Source organism: Lycorma delicatula, chromosome 4, assembly GCF_047948215.1.
Source record: "Lycorma delicatula isolate Av1 chromosome 4, ASM4794821v1, whole genome shotgun sequence".
Classification (NCBI taxonomy): Eukaryota; Metazoa; Arthropoda; class Insecta; order Hemiptera; family Fulgoridae; genus Lycorma; species Lycorma delicatula.
In genome coordinates, this window is record NC_134458.1 from 112,018,356 (window position 1) to 112,035,323 (window position 16,968).

General features: G+C 31.9%; 1 protein-coding gene across 3 annotated transcripts in view; it reads left to right on the top strand.

Moving 5' to 3' along the window:
* LOC142323754 (putative inorganic phosphate cotransporter) overlaps positions 1–10,167 on the top strand; it is a 27,686-nt gene extending 17,519 nt beyond the window's left edge. The window contains exons 6-9 of one of the 3 annotated variants that reach the window (XM_075363933.1): positions 2,107–2,259; positions 4,130–4,262; positions 6,023–6,264; positions 9,906–10,167. In XM_075363933.1, coding sequence (XP_075220048.1) covers positions 2,107–2,259; positions 4,130–4,262; positions 6,023–6,264; positions 9,906–10,025 — 648 coding nt within the window. In that variant the 3' untranslated portion in view covers positions 10,026–10,167. The remainder of the gene's footprint in view (positions 1–2,106; positions 2,260–4,129; positions 4,263–6,022; positions 6,265–9,905) is intronic. The other 2 variants (XM_075363932.1, XM_075363934.1) reach the window with 2 other exon arrangements.
* Positions 10,168–16,968: the final 6,801 nt, after the last annotated feature.

The window sequence follows — 16,968 nt, forward strand, 5'->3', positions numbered from 1 at the left end:
AGACGCGGAGTAAAAAAAACTACCTTCCACCAGCACGCCAGGTTCGGCACTGCGGGAGCGATAGTTCTCACTTTCCTTCGCAGCCTCGCGTGCAGATTCCTATGAGCGCATACGCACAACAGCGTATGGTCCTATAACGAGTACGCGAAGAATTTCTACACGACTCAACATTCCACAAAGTACAGTATGGAGGATATTACATGCTCAGGACTGCGTTCTTATCATGTTCATAAAATTCAACACTTCCAGTTTGGTGACCATGCCAGACGACTGCAGTTTTGTCAATGAATTAACAATAATTACTACTTAATTCCGTTCATACTATTTTCGAAAGGATGCTATTTTTACCCGTAGTGGCTTAGAAATAATCTGTCAAAACTGGATTGCTTTTGTCATTACCTTTTTGAACTGTTACAATTGCCTGTTCAGTGCAATTAAATATTTTTATGTATTTGGTAAAATTAATACTTTCACGGAAATTTTAATAAGTAATCTTAGCGTATAGTTTTAGCATCTTTTTATTCAACCAATTTTGACCAATTCCTAAAAATACTTAGCAAAGTAAAAATTACTAACTTTTATCCACTTTACTAAACTCTTCTATGAATTAAAAATACAAAAAAAAACCTATTTTGTTTTCATTTTCTTTTTGTTATGATGGATTTTCATCAAGTAAAGGCTTTACCCATCGATTAATAATGATATTATAACAATCAACTAAAACAAAATAATCTTCATAGTTGATTTGAAGATATCTTCTTTTTTAAATATTTTGGTCATCATTGGTTAGTATTTAGTTATCATAAACATAATAATGAATATAACTGCTTAGTATTAAGTTACTTCACACATGGTGTATACAGCCTGTCAGTTTTATATTCACAGTATTATGATTAAAAAAAATTGGTTGAAAACCTAAGTAAATAAACATATATATATTCCACATTTTACAGTTTTAGTTCATGCTTTTTAACAGTTTCCATTTATTGTTTTCTTTATCCCTTTTTTTTACTAAGACACAGGTTTCTAAATGTTTTTACTTCCTTGTACGAAGTAAAGGAAGTATTGTGTTTCCGAAAATTTCGGTTTTCAAATTTCAACGGAAATATCCGTTTACCATCCCTGAATTAATTTTGACTAGTTTCGTCGTGACGTCTGTATGTATCTCACATAACTCAAAAACGATTAGCCGTAAGATGTTGAAATTTTGGTTTTAGGACTGTTGAAAAATCTAGTTGTGCACCTTCCCTTTTGATTGCAATAAACTGAACCAAAAGTGTCCAAAAAAGCTCAAAATACAAAATAAAATTGGATTTTGGACTTTACCATAACTGCAGTAATAAACCCTCATTGAGAGCTTTTCAACAATGTATCATAAAAGGTACTTATTTTCATCGGTTCCAGAGTTATGGCCAAAAAAAAAATTTAATTAATGAAATATTTTGATCTTACAAGAGGAAGGCACATCGGTTCAAATTCAACTTCATCTCCTTTTTTTAGTTTTTTTTTTTAATTTAAATTTATTGATTTTTTAATAATTAGTAACCTTTGATTGTAAAAAAAAAACTTTTATAATAAGTAATAATTCAATAATAATAACAAAAAAAAAATATCAGACGTTATTAGTGAAATAAAATTTTATGTACTTTCCATTTCAAAAAAAAAAAATGTGTATATGTAATTTAATAGCCATACAAGGAAGTCATATGGTGTACACATCAGATTCTTTTTCATTTGGGCAAGGTGGATTGTAAGCCTATCCAAAAAATAAAAACAGATCAACCAATCACAAAATAAAACTGCACTAAAAAGTAAAAAAAATTGTACTTTATTAATTTTTTTAATTTTATTTTTAAAAATCAATGCAAAATTTAGGGTTAGTAGGCTGATAGTAATTCTTTATTTATGATCTGTTTCTGATTTCAAGAAATGCTAATCAAATTTATATACAATTGCAACCCATGAAATGCTTCCTTTGTAATCTTCTGCAAACAGGTTTAAAACATGTAACTATTATGTTTATATTTTTTACACATATACTGTATTTTTGATAGTAAAGTAGTCATAAAATATAATATTCATAAAATTGTTACTTATTTGTTAAAGTATGATGAAAAAACACCCTGGAAATCCATCCTCACTTCAAGACCAGTATGGACGTTAGTTTTTGTTCATGTATGCAACAACTGGGGATTTTGGACACTAGTTACATTATCTCCTTCATATTTAAGTTCTTGTTTTGGGTTTGATGTAAAAAGTGTAAGTAGAGAATATATATATATATATATTTTTTTTAACTGCAATAGTAAAATATTAATTTTATTTTCTTTATAAACGTTTTTAAAAATAAGATAAAGAAAAAAGTTTCATTTCTTAAGCCAAGGTTTCCATTTATCTCTCCTAAACGAATATGGAAGAATCAGATCAATTAAAAATTCTAACAAGTTCAAACTGGAAATGAACCAATAATTCATTGTGAAAACAACTGTTCATCACTGAGCTAATTTAACCTCAATACATAAAAAATAAGTAATTTTATACTTAATGATTACCTAAAAACCTAAAACTTCAGAACAATTAAGTAATACTTGATAAGATATCTCTTAAAGTAATGAAAAAAGATTGTAATAAATTATTAAGAATTACGTAACACGAGTGAACATTCTAATTCAGTCTGACAAAAGTATGCAGACTGTGTAGTTAATTACAAAACTTAATCGCTTGCATTAACTCTCAAGTTTATACATTTTTTTTTAAGAACACAATGACTTTATATATCATTTATAATAACCTTTGTCACAAATATCAACCTTCTAAAATTATAAAAGATAAGCAAAATGTTAAAAAATTGTTTGGGACTATGTCGGGGAGCACGGCCGTTGGCTTACCGTGAAACATTATAGATCTTGGATGGAGTTCCTCCGAGCTACAGACCGACCAACTTATCTGTAGAGTTCAACCGGAGAGCCATCATCACAATTTTTTGAACAAAACTGAAAGATAGACCAAATGGATTGTTTTCAAATACCGTTTTGAAGCGTTTGTCCGCTGCACGCCAATGGTCCTGCATCGCATCAATTCGACTAATGTTGATATCCATCAGCTCGGGGACGACTTCGACAGATGTATGGGTGTTATCTTCACTCGTTATGTCCTTTAGTTCGAGTACAGAAGCGGTAGAGGTACTCGCTCCGTCGGCATCGTTCACTGAGCGCGTCGTGCCAGCTTTGCTACGCTCACCGGACATTGGGGTACCTGTGCGTGGCCCATAACCTCCTCTTTCCAATGATATGCGTAATTTATATTTCCGTCTGGCTTTTGCACGGGCTGAGGCTGACTATTGAATTTTTATAGATTTTTACATGTTTACTGTAATTTTTTAAACATAAATATTATCCAAAATACACTTATTATTACTTAAATCGATTTATCTCGGCAAAATCTAAACAAAAACACACGAATAACCGCGCTATCACGTCTAAGTCGTGAGCCACTGAATGGAAGTAAACGAGAGTGCCAGTTTTGGCCGATCTGCGCTGTGCTCCTTCCCCGCTAACTCGCTCGTCAGTGACGCAAACTCAAAGTCGCATCGGCGATCTGACCATATAAATTATAAAACGAAACCGCATTTACGTCTCTGAGACTAATAGTTAGGGAGTTAATAAGCAAGGACTGTATAGACCTTTTCGTTACAAATTTCTGTTCTGGTACCCGTATGCTTAGGTGTGATTTTAAAGACATTTCACGTCAAAAAATCATTCCTGGCTAAAAGAGAACCAGCATCTCTGTTTTTTTTTTCAAAATAAGAGAATAAAGTAGTTGGAAATTTTCTTTTTTTTTAAAAAAGAATTTTTTTAAAATTGATTCTATTTAAATTAATATATATATGCAAATACTAATAGATAGAATTTTATTAGAATTTAGCAGAACAATTCACTTCCTTTAAGAATTTGACTCAACTTTTTCTTATATCTTATCTTTAAAATTTTTTAAAGCTTATTTCTATTCATTTAATTTATCTGTTCTATGCACAATCGACAAACTAAATCGTACGAGAAGATACCACACATATAATATTTATTTAATGTGATTTTTCTGTTGATTAAAATATTTTTTTTTTTAAATACAGAATGGAGTATTTTCTTCATTGCCTCACTTGTCAATGTTCATTGGAGCAATAACATTTGGATTCATATCAGAATATTTGAATCATAAAGGAATACTAGCAACAAAATATAGTAGAAAATTATGGAACAGCATTGGTAAGAAACAAATAATTTATATAAATCCTTTTTTTTAAGTTTTTGATTTACAACATCTATAAATAATGTTAGAAATAAAAAATTTAACAAATCAAACGGATTATCATAATCAAGATTTTTATGAAAATGATTTATGAATTTAAATCCTACAAATGTTGAAAGAAGTTGATTCTTGAACTACTTTTAAAAAATGTAAGTAATAAACACAGTTATCTCAATGACTTTGTTTTCCTCTTCCCTATAATAACATAAGTATGCACTTACTTGTACAATAACCCAAAAGAAACCTCAATTTCTCTTATCTTCATAACCTTTTTATATTGTTGCACATTTAAAAAATTAAATTTTTGTACTTACTAATGTTGTTTTTTTATTCATGGTCTGGTACTTGTACAGAAATATCTGTTTCATAAGAATCCATTCTTTTTATCCATTTTTAATAAAAGTAAATTAAAAATATGAATATAAAATTTGAATTTAAAATATCAAATTTATAAACAAATACTTTTACAATCTGTCAACAATATTGAATGAACTATTAAAGATTATAAATACATACCTCACATCTACATTTTAATATGAATTTTTTATTAAATTTTATTAAAAGATATTCTAATGAAGTAGAAATCACTACAAACATACTAAACAAGGATAAAACACAAAAGCAGGAAGAGAAAAAAGATATCTTGATTAATAGTTATATTCTGCTATTAAGATGCAATTATGTGAATCGTTTGCACAATAATGCAAAGTGGAAAATGTTAAAACTATGGTGAGATAAAGAATGATTTATGGCTTCGATACATGGTCAATTAGAAAGCAAATGATGAAGAAGATGATAACAATGAGAATGCTACACTGGATGAATAGAGTCTAAGGAAAATATGTATTCAGAAATTAATATATAAGAAGGTCAACCAAGTTAGGTTCTGTTGGTAGGAAACTGCATGAATCTAGCTGGAATGATTCAGAGATGTGCAGAGAATGTTAATGTGATTATGTGAATGGAGTAAATAGAATCTTAGAAACAAGATTTGAAACCTGGAAATGGAGAGGAATAAAAAAAGAGAAATACCCAAATTAAGACAGAATATAAGATTCTGTCTTATATTGAGCACCTCGTGCTCAATATAAGACATACGAGGTGCTCAACATATATACGAGGTGCTCAACGTGTCGTTGAGCACGAGGTGTGCAAACATGAGGAAGCTCAAAATAAAGAGAAATGGCAGAGAGGAATTAAAGGTGAAAGTGCTAATTACCATATAAAGGGATAAGGAAAAAATTAAAAAAAGAGATTAAGAAAAACTGGAAATCCTTTGATAAGACACATTTTATAACTATAACAAAGTTAAAGGAAAATGTTTTTACAACCTCATGGATCGTAATGATCAAAAAATGACTATAGTTCAATTCTAGAACTGTATTATAACTGAACAGTCTTCCTAATTTTGATCAGTTAAAAAAAAAAAATAATTATCACATGTTGCATTTAATCTACACAGAATACCTAATATAGTCTGTTGTCGGGAATGTTACAATCTGACTACATCATCCAATCTCTCAGACAGTGCAGACTAGAATTATACTATAGTTTACTGGTTAAAATTATAATGCACGAGTTTTTGGTAGCGTCAGTATTTTAATTAGATTTTATCGTAATTTATAATTTACTTATAATTTATTTAATTATATTAGATAATCAAAATTTATTCAAACAAGTTCTTATTTTCTGTAAAATGTATAATTTTATTTTACAGCACACTGGGGAGGAGCGCTGTCATTTCTTGGAATTGCACTAATGAGAGGAAATGTGAATATAACACTAGTACTAATAACACTTGCTTTAGCTCTAAATAGTGCCACATTTTCTGGATTTTTATCAAATCATTTAGATTTATCACCAAACTTCGCCGGAATTGTAATGGGCTTAACAAACTTTTTTTCTAATATGGCATCAATGGCTGCTCCATTATTTGCTGGATTTGTAATAAAAGATGAAGTAAGTTAATATAATTATTTTATTGTAATATGTACTTATCTATTGTCATCAGCAATTTGACTCTGATGTCTTAGTCTGTATTAATCTATAAACTCCAATGTAATCCACATATGGATGGCTATATCCATATTTGTGGTTTGCAGTATAACTCATCATGTGATCTCAATGAGTGACCGTATACTATTCTAAAGATTTATAAATTCGGCTTCATTTAAGTAATAAACTATATTATAAAAATCTTTGCAGATGTAAACAAACTTTGCACATAGACATACTGCCACCAGCAATCCTTTTGGCTATGTGTTCCCGTGATCAGACATTAGAAATTCTTAATAACTTTTGTAATCAGTACCAACCTACTTTAATCTAATACATCAAGTTGTTTTTATTCATTTTAATTTTTAAACTCAATCATGCATATGTGCATGTGTGCAAATTTATTTATTTTTTGCTTTGAGTGTGCAACAGAATTATAATTATTTTGCGTCTTGAGGATCTATGTGTGTATATTTATAAGTGTTTATGGTATTTATAAATTACATTAGGGGTTTAAACATGCTTTTCCCTTAAACAAAAAATAAAAGTGTATTAAAGTGATTTTATCATAGCATACCATTTAACATAATCAGTGCAACTGATTTAGCAATGTTGTGCTGCTCACATCCTGAATAAAGCTGTCCTAATCTCCCAAAGAGCTGTGGGTAAGTGGACTCCTGCTGCTTAAATGAGGGCAGAAAGATAACACTTTGGGTGAGATTGTTTATCTCAAGTTGCAGTACCTCTGTAGGTAACTAAATTGTATTTTCTCAACAATCCATTCCTGATCCTTCTCTGGATTTCTTCTCTCACAAAAAGTTCTGAATTTTGTGAATCTGAATTAGACCCCTGCTAACTTCATGTTGAGGACCCATGTAATAGATAAAAACTGATCATAACTTATAATCAGCTGGTTCCTGGCAGAAAACCAGTCTTGAAAGTACTTCCTATGAGCTAAGTATAGTATGCCTAATAATTGAAGTTCTTATTGTATAATTAAAAAGTACTGTTTTAGTGGTGAAGAACTAAAATATTTGTTGCTGCTCAAGAACCAGAAGATAAATGAGTCGCACAGCACAGATAACTAAATCAGATGTTAAATTTTGCATAAAAATTAAAAAAACTAATTGCGGCAAATTCCATAAAATAAAATCGGGTAGGGCTGTGTCAGGGCGCAAGATCGTTGGTTTAACGTGAAACGTTACAGGACTTGGGTGAAGGCTGTACGATGTTGTTTATATCGACGGCGTAGACGAAGAATTTGCATAAAGAGTAAGCGCGGCGAAATCACCGCAACACTGATCGGGTAAAGAGGTGGCATGCCGTCCGTCTTTGGGGCTCTCGAAATCCGTTTGAGCGCGACAGTGTCGGCATCTTATTGGCATCTATCGACTTGCTGCAGGTACTACATAAACGAAATGCCGCTACATGTTCGCAGGGGAATTTAGTCTGAAGAAGAGGAATTTTGCGAGCTTTCGCCTGCTTTAAATTCTCTCGAACCCAAGTCGATCACAAACGCTGCAAGATAGACCAAACGGATTGTTTTCAAATACCGTTTGGGCGTTTGTGTGCTGCACGCCAATAGTCCTGCATCGAATCAATTTGACTGAAGTTGATATCCATCAGCCCGGAGAGATCTTCGGCATATTATGGGTGTTAACTTCACTCGTTATGTCCATTAGCTCGGGTAAAGCAGCTGAACGGATGCTCGAGCCGTCGGCGTCGTTCAGTGAGCGCGTCGTGCCAGCTTTGCGACTCTCCTGAAACAGTCTCGCTTGGTCGGCACCGGACATTGGGGTACCTGTGCGTGGCCCATAACCTCCTCTTTCCAGTTATATGCGTAATTTATATTTCCGGCTGACTTTTGCGCGGGTTGAGGCTGACATATTGAATTTTTATATTTTTTTACATGTTTACTTTAATTTTCTACACATAAATATTATCCAAAATACACTTATTATTACCTAAATCGATCTATCTCGACAAAATCTAAACATAAACACACGTATAACCGCGATTTCACGTCTGAGTAATTACCTACACTGAATGGAAATGAGCGAGAACGCCAGTTTTGGTCGATCTACGATGTGCTCCTTCCCCGCCAACCAATTCGCCAGTGACGCAAACTCAAAGTCGTATCGGCGAGCTGACCCCGACACCGCATTTACGTCTCTGAGACTAATAGTTAGGGAGTTATTAAGGCAGGACGATATAGACCTTTTCATTATGCTACAAATTTCTGTTCTGGTACCCATATGTTTCAGTGTGATTTTAAAGACGTTTCACGTCAAAAAAGAAAAAATGACGTAAAAGAGTTGTAGAAGCATCCAAAAAAATACAGAAATACAACAAACATTGACGAATGTAAAAATTTATTACTAATAATGTAAATTTAAATCAAAAACATTTAAAATGAAAAATATTATTAAAATTAATTTTGAAAGGATTACAAAGAGCTTTCACCTAATTTCAAAACTGTAAGAACTAACTGATGTTCAGATGCTAATTGCTTTCTAATATCTAATATTTTATAATTGCTTTCAAAAATTTAAAGTGTATACTGGCCCATACCATTAAGTAGTATACAACCAGTTCCATTTAAATTAATGCCTTAATGCCATAAAAAATAGACAATGTAAAAGAATGTGATGAACACTACAAGGTAGTTAGTTATTCAAGGAGCAAATTAAAACACCATCAAATTTGTAAGAAATACATACTTTAATCTGGTAAGTCACAAATTTAGAAAGGAATGGATTACATCTTTATACTGATCATGTTCAAATAATAATTTTTACATCAATGCAGTGTCTTTTTTATGCTGTATCTTAATGTTGACAAAGTCAATTGATAGCCATAACACTCTATTTTCAACCATAATTTAAAAAAGCTTACATATTGGAAATAGACCATATACACTGTAAAGATTATTTAATTTAAACTTCACTACTACTATGTCATTAATTTCTTAGAATTCCAACATGATTAAAAACCCAACAAAAACTGATAAAGCTAAGCCTCTTAATTTTTTGTAAAATACAAGTATTAACTATAAATACAATATATGATGCAGTTACATATCTTTATTCACTGTAATTTACAACTCGGTCATCCTTTCATTCCATTTCTTCACAAACTACTCACTCGGATATTTGTTATCACAATCATTGTAATTCTACAAATTTGTATACACGAGGATTCCATTATAAACATAATGATTATTTTTTTGTGATTAGTATGACTAATTTTCGTAAAATGAAAAAGTGTAACATGTACTTAGAAGACATACAGAAAACAGATAAATAAATTTAATATTATGTGTATCCTTCTACAAGCATTATAATCTTTCGTAGTTTGGTTTAATACTGTGTAAAAAGTACTATTAAAATTTTAACTAATTAAATTAATTCAATTTATGCCATAATATGAAATTGTTGGACTTCATTTACATGTACTACTAGCCTGTACTAACTAATATGTCTAGGCTTCATAAAGTTTCAATCACTACAATTACTTAACTGAAAATAAATAATTTCTTTTTTCTACTTCAATCATTTGTATATAGAGCTTTTCTGGTTGAGTTTAATTATTTCTATTTATTACAGAAAAACTCAGAAGACTGGGTAATAATATTTTACACATCAGCTGCTATTTTCTTTGTAAGTAATTTCATTTTCCTAATATTTGGTTCAACGAAGGTACAAAAATGGAATTCAGCTTATTAAAATGAATCATATGTGTCTGAAAGATGAATTAATATTATTAAATAAAACAAAAAATAAATATGTTACCAACACAATTTATTTTAATATTGTAAAAAAATATATGTCAATAAAAAAATATATAAAAATTAACTGTAAAAACAATTTAATTTTTATTAACTTTGTTTAGTTGCTTAGATGGGAACATTTACTGTAACACATATTCATCTTATCTGCAATAAAACAATACATGCTTTTTTAACTACCAATTTACTTTCATATTTTTTAAAACATTATTGAACAATAGTACTCAATTTAATATCTTTAAGTAAAAATTTCCATTACTGGGGGAAAAATCAATCTACCTATATTATTATTAATTTGAGTGTTATTTTCTACCCTTCCTAGTATTGTCACTCGTAAACATTTTTAGTTGACAAATTTCAGAGTACCTTCATTCTCAAAACTACTTTAGCACTGAGTCTTCCTGAGTTGGGATCGTCGAATAAATAGCAACCTTAAGCTACTCCCACTCCTCATCCCTACTGTCATGACCTCTTCTGCTTTGTCCCTCCTGCTAATGCGTTAGGTAATTAACTGTTAGAGCGAAGGAAGGGCAGAAAATAATATTCAAATTAATTATGATAATCCTAGCAGAAATATAAAATATTGTGACAACCTATATATTATCTATGTCTAACAGTATATTTATTTTATTAATTTACATGTTTAATTTCTGTTATTACAACTGTATGCTTTTTGCAATATGGTTTAAAATAAATTTCCACCATTAAATTTGAATGATGCTTAGAGAAAACAATACATCAAATTTAGATTAAAAAACTGACAAGGTAACTGAAAAAAAATGGCAAATATTTCTTAGATAAATATATAATATAATAAAAAGTTTAATATAATTAGAAAATATTAATATAAGAGCTATGAAAAGTTAAGCAATACTGATTGTTACGTTAAATATGAATTTAATCATTACACATTATGCTTCTCAGTTAGATATGAAATGTCGATTGTGTTGACAAACATATATATGTTGTTTTAGATGAGAAATACAGAAAGGAGGATAAATTTGAAATGCGAAGGAAGATACCATTATCTGTTTATCTTTTTTTCAATATATTTAATCTAGAAAACAAATGAATAGAAACAAGAATATTTTAATAGGTAATGATGAAAACCATGTTAAATAAGCCAGTTTCAGTAGAAAAATCTAAGTTTAACAATAGGTACAATTTCTGTTTACTTGATTAATTGCATACTTTCCATTAATTAGTAACTTTAGAAGTTAATGTGTTAAAAAAATACAATATTAACTCAGAACTTTCTGGCTTGTATAGAAACAAAACTACCTTTCTTTTTCCTGTTTAGCCTCCGGTAACTACCGTTCAGATAATATTTCAGAGGATGAATGAAGATGATATGTATGAGTGTAAATGAAGTGTAGTCTTGTACATTCTCAGTTCGACCATTCCTGAGACGTGTGGTTAATTGAAACCCAACCACCAAAGAACACCGATATCCACGATCTAGTATTCAAATCCATGTAAAAATAACTGGATTTAGTAGGACTTGAACGTTGGAACTCTCGACTTTCAAATCAGCTGATTTGGGAAGATGCGTTCACCACTTGACCAACCCGATAGGTTTATATAAACAAAACTACCAAAAACCTTTAATCATACTACTAATGGATATTTTAAATGATATCTATCTACATGGCAATAAATACAGCAAACAATTTAAAGAACAGTTTAAATTAATATCTTAAATCAATTTTCTTTTTAAATCTTCACAATTATAATTTTTCAATTTCTTCATTTTAACAGTTGTCACAAAAACCATGAAATATAAAAAATAAAGCAAAAGTTAATTCAACTTTAACCTCAAATACATGATTTTTTAACTACTTACTATGTTCTTATTTTTTAAAAGGTTATTGAATAACTGTTTTCAATTCTTTTAATATTTTTAAGCAAAAATTTCTGTTATTAGGGGAAAAAAATCAATATTATCGGCTATAAAATACAATATTTGGTTAGGCTTGTTAATATAAAATACAACGAATGCAATTTCATTAAAAACATTCCAAATCAGGAGACTTGAAAATAAAGAGATATAAAATTATTTGTTTGTTTTAGAATAATATAGTATACATCATTTTAATCTATTAAATTTCACAATATTTTATTTCTATTCGGTTTTATCTTCAAAGAGGGTAAATACAAAAATGTAGTGTGATCAGAAAAAAATTATGAAAATTCAAAATGACTGTTTTATTTATTATAATATTCTATATTGGTAAATTTTTTGGAATTTTACCTTATAAATATAAAATTAAAATTAAAAAGTCTACAAGAAAATTTTTAAATCATGTACCTTGTAAGTAAAAATTATATGTTTTTAAAAAGTTAATCTAATTATTTTAGACACATCCATATTTCACTGCTGAATTACAAAATTAAATTCAACTACAGTGTTTTTATCTTCAAATTATATGAATTTTATACTCCATTAATAATAATAATAATAATAATAATTATTGTGCAATAAATTTATAGTAAATTTAGCATAATAATATACAAGTAATTTTACTTCCTTCAACCGCAAAAAAATACTCCAATTTATTAAGTATTAAAGTCAGGTACAAACTTTTACTGGTTTATATTTTACTGTAATACAACTACTCTAAAAGCAACCAGATCTGGGTAAGAGAAGCTAAACAGCTTAGAAAGACAAAATGTATTGTCCACATGACTCCTGATAGAATGCCTTGAGCTTCTTTTAAAGGATCAGTGATCAAATGACATATAACAAGAGAGTTAGATGAGTTCGATAATGACTTGATGACACTAGGTGTGAAGGATTTCTGCAAAGAACGTCAAAACAGGAACAGGAGAGGTATATTGTTAGAGTGGCATATGATTTTCAGGACTTCTGGTCACCTTTAGGTCAGTAAGTATTATGAGCACTTTTCGATTTAATGATGATTAATTTTCAGTTAGTAAACAAACATTAAAATCAAAACAAATAAATTGTGATTGCCTACATATTATACTAAGCCAATAGATTAGTTTATTGACTGGATAATATGTGGATGTTTAGTCATAATAATTATTAAATGTTTAAATAACAATTAATATAAAATAAAATTTAAATAATTTTGAGGAATTTAAAATATGCAACATCATATTTTAAATGATATTAAATAATCTAACAAACAAAAATATGAGGAGCAATTGAAATGTAATGCACACTTGAGGGGTAAACAAAATTTCATAAAAATGATAGGTCCTGCCATCTTGTAGTTTCATTCCTCTACTACTAGGATTCCAAAACTCATTGATCCATGCTCTCTCATTTTCTATCAGTTGCCACTATTATGGAGTTAGTATACCTGCTATGATAGAAGTACAACTATGATTTACTAAAACGAGCAGTGATTGGATTTGTGACAGCAGAAATTGTGAACACTAGTGACATTTATCGTCATCTAAAAATATTTATGGTGATGAAACTGTTGATCAAAATATTGTATGTGGTCAATAAACTTTCATGTATCAGAAGCTAGTAGAGCAAATATTGAAGCTGAGCCTTGCAGTGATCGACCAGATTGAAAATGACCATTGCATCACACAACATATAATCACCCAAAAAGTCATATCAAAAGAATTAATAGACACATTATTACACAAGTGGGCCACCATAAAACTCTTTGTGGTAGATGCCATGCAAACTCACAGAAAAGAATGAACAACAACCAAAGAAATGTTGTGAACTACTTCTGAAATGAAGGAAATGGCTTCCAATACAATACTGTGATGGGAGATGAAACTTAGTGCACTGTTACAACTCAGAAGAAGAACAGATAATACTAGCACTATGTTTCACCACAACCAAGAAATTCAAAACACAACCCTTTCAAAAAAAATTCTCTTGACAGTGCTCTAGGATTACAAATACATGTAAGTGACAGGTGCATATGAACGGAGAGCACATATAAAGGACATTCAAAAATGTCCTTTACATGTGCATCTTAGGAGATGCATGTATATGACTTGTTCGATCATCCATAGAGATGATAATTCTGCAATACTATAATGCTCTGTAACAATATTGTGTACAACCAACAAAGATCTTGTGAAGTTGAAATTTGATTCTATTCTGCAGTCTCCATACTCATCAGATTTGACACCGTGCAATTACAACTTCTTTCCACAAAAAGGCATTAAGGTATTCATTTCACTATGGATGATGAACTAAAGGATGCAATGAATTGTGGATCGAGGATGTTTGCCAGCATTCTTCATTGATAATATGAGAAAAATGGTTCACTATTTTAAGGATTTTATAGCTGTAAATGGTGACTATGTGAAAAAATAAAATGTATTTTTATGCCACATTTGTTTCACTCGACTGTGTCCTTTCATTTGTAAGTTACGAGCGATTTTACATTTCATTTCAGCTACCACTTGTTACAATGAAGAATCATTGAAAAATAGTGGTATTACTTAAAATACTAGTATAAGTACAACTACTATTCATAAACTGTAATATTTACACAATTTAATAATAGAAGGAATGTACTTAAATATAATATATACACACACACATATATATATATATATATATTGACGCCGAATGGCTTCGACGGCATTTGGCACTGTATAACATTGTAGTAGCCCTGGGAAGGGCTATTGTTGTCGATTGGCTTCGATGGTTCGTTGTAATTTATAACCTAGTGGTAGCCGTGAAAAGGCCCATTTTTTATAATTAGCTCTGAGAAGAATGGCTGGGTCGCTGGTTTCCGGCGAAGTCGACTTGGCTGTACTCGGGAAGTTGCGGCTCGCCCATTGAAATCAGACCGGGCTTCCCCTCAGTGGCAGTTGGGTCCTCCACTACAGCGTGGTAGTGGTGGCACCCAGAGCCCCGCAGTGTCGGATCGATGTCGGTCGTCTTTCGCCGGCGCGGCCGAGGCGGTTCTCCCCGAGCGATCCCACGCTGGGCCGGCGGCTCTTACTGCTCTGTGCGTTGCCGTCCGCCAATAAGTTCGGCATATATGTGGTAACAAAATATATATATATAAAGCGCACGCGCGCACACACTGAGAGAAAAAGAGAGACGCACGCACGCTCCTCACTACTTGGGGGGGTAAGCCACTTTTTAAACTAGCAATGAAAAAAATATTAATAGCTGCCATATTGATTACGATTGCTGTAGCCCAAAGTATTTTTTACATAAAAATGTTTGTTTTTCAATTCCCTTTTAGGTGACATATTACAATACTACTCTTTCAAGTAAGATTTTTATTTGCCCTCCATGGTGGCAGTATCATTCCAAAAAATAGATATTTTTGAGGTAGGAGCATTTCCTTGTTTCATTTTTCTATTTTTAACTGTTGAAAATTATTTAAGAGTTGCAATGCATTGTTAATATTCAGTATATAAACTTACATTCATCCAGTTAACAGATAGAATTAAGCGTGAAAAATATGTCTTGCTTTGGTTTACATCTTGAATCAAGAAATTGTTTCTAGTGATTTTTATGGAAGGTTTTGTAATGCCTTTTTTGGAAGGACTTTTGTGAAGATTAATGTTGGTATGAAATACAGTCTTATTACAATCAATTAATACAACTGTTGAATACACACCATGAATATGGTCATATGATGTTCTATAGTGAACCCTTGGGAATCGTCCCGATTCCGGTACTGCTCGCTGATCAGCACCAAGTCGACATCCTTGTCCATGGCTAGCTGCAGTATCAGGTCATCAGCTAGCAAACTCCTGTTGAGGTTGGCCTGTAGGAGGTTGAATGTCCTAATGAAGCCTTCTCTTTGCCTGCTACAGAACTTCTCAGAAGACATGACACTCCCTTTTTCCTGGTTTGTGGGTTAGTTGGGGGGCACTCACGCCTTTTTCTATGCAGAGCATGCACTGAGGGGTGGCGGAGCACTCCTTATCTTTTTTCTCCACGGCCCTGAACATATGGCAGAGCTGGTTCCTGTCAGAGCCCTTACATCCATAAACCACATGCCCGTACAAATGGCACCTGAAATAATGAGGGACCTGTACCATGGGCCAAGTCTGACAGTACATCCAGAAAATTATTATCTTTGATTGACTGAGTAACCTGACAGCAGCCTTTTCGACAATCTAATAATAATAATAATAATGCTCTGAGATAGATAATCCCCATGTCCAGAACATACCGTCTACATTCCACCTCCAGGGTGGCAGATGTACGTTATTACTATAAATTTAGCTTGCTAACGGAGCTCCAAGCTTTTTCCCCAGAAACGCTAATTTTTTTTTGACTAGTTACACTTACTCGTCACTTCAAGGACTGGACTTTTCGACCACCTGCAGATAAGAAAATTTAAAAAGTATTTTGTAAGTGGATTCACATCACCTTTAGAGCTGGCGATGTGATTGCAGATGTAACGGAGACCCTTTTGCTGTCCACATGCCCCAGCGATGTGTAAGCACGTAGCTAAGGTGAACATGTATGTTAGTGTATGGGAGCCGTGAAAGCTTTGATGTGTAGGGGCTTAGATTCAATGCAGGTATTGCGCATCCGCTCTCTGCCAGGACATATGCCGGTTCCACTGGACCTCGGTCGGGTTGGATGCTTGGAGCACTCCTCCTGGAGTGGGGTTGTATCCTGGCGGCTAGCCTTGCTACAGAAGGGATTAAATCTTTATGCGATTTGAACAACAACTTAACGTGGCAGAGGGTTCACGTAAACACCCTCGTCTAGAACCAGCCAGAAAGAATACGAAATGAAGTGAAGAGTCTATAAAGATCTGTCTTCAAGAACAGTTTACCCAGATCAAACTATCTGGTAATAACGAGAGAAGATGTTTTGCGAGGGGAAGCCCTTTTCTTATTGTTCGTGAATTAAGTAATTGCGCTGGAAGAAAAGTAAAGGAAATTCGAAAAACCTACAACCG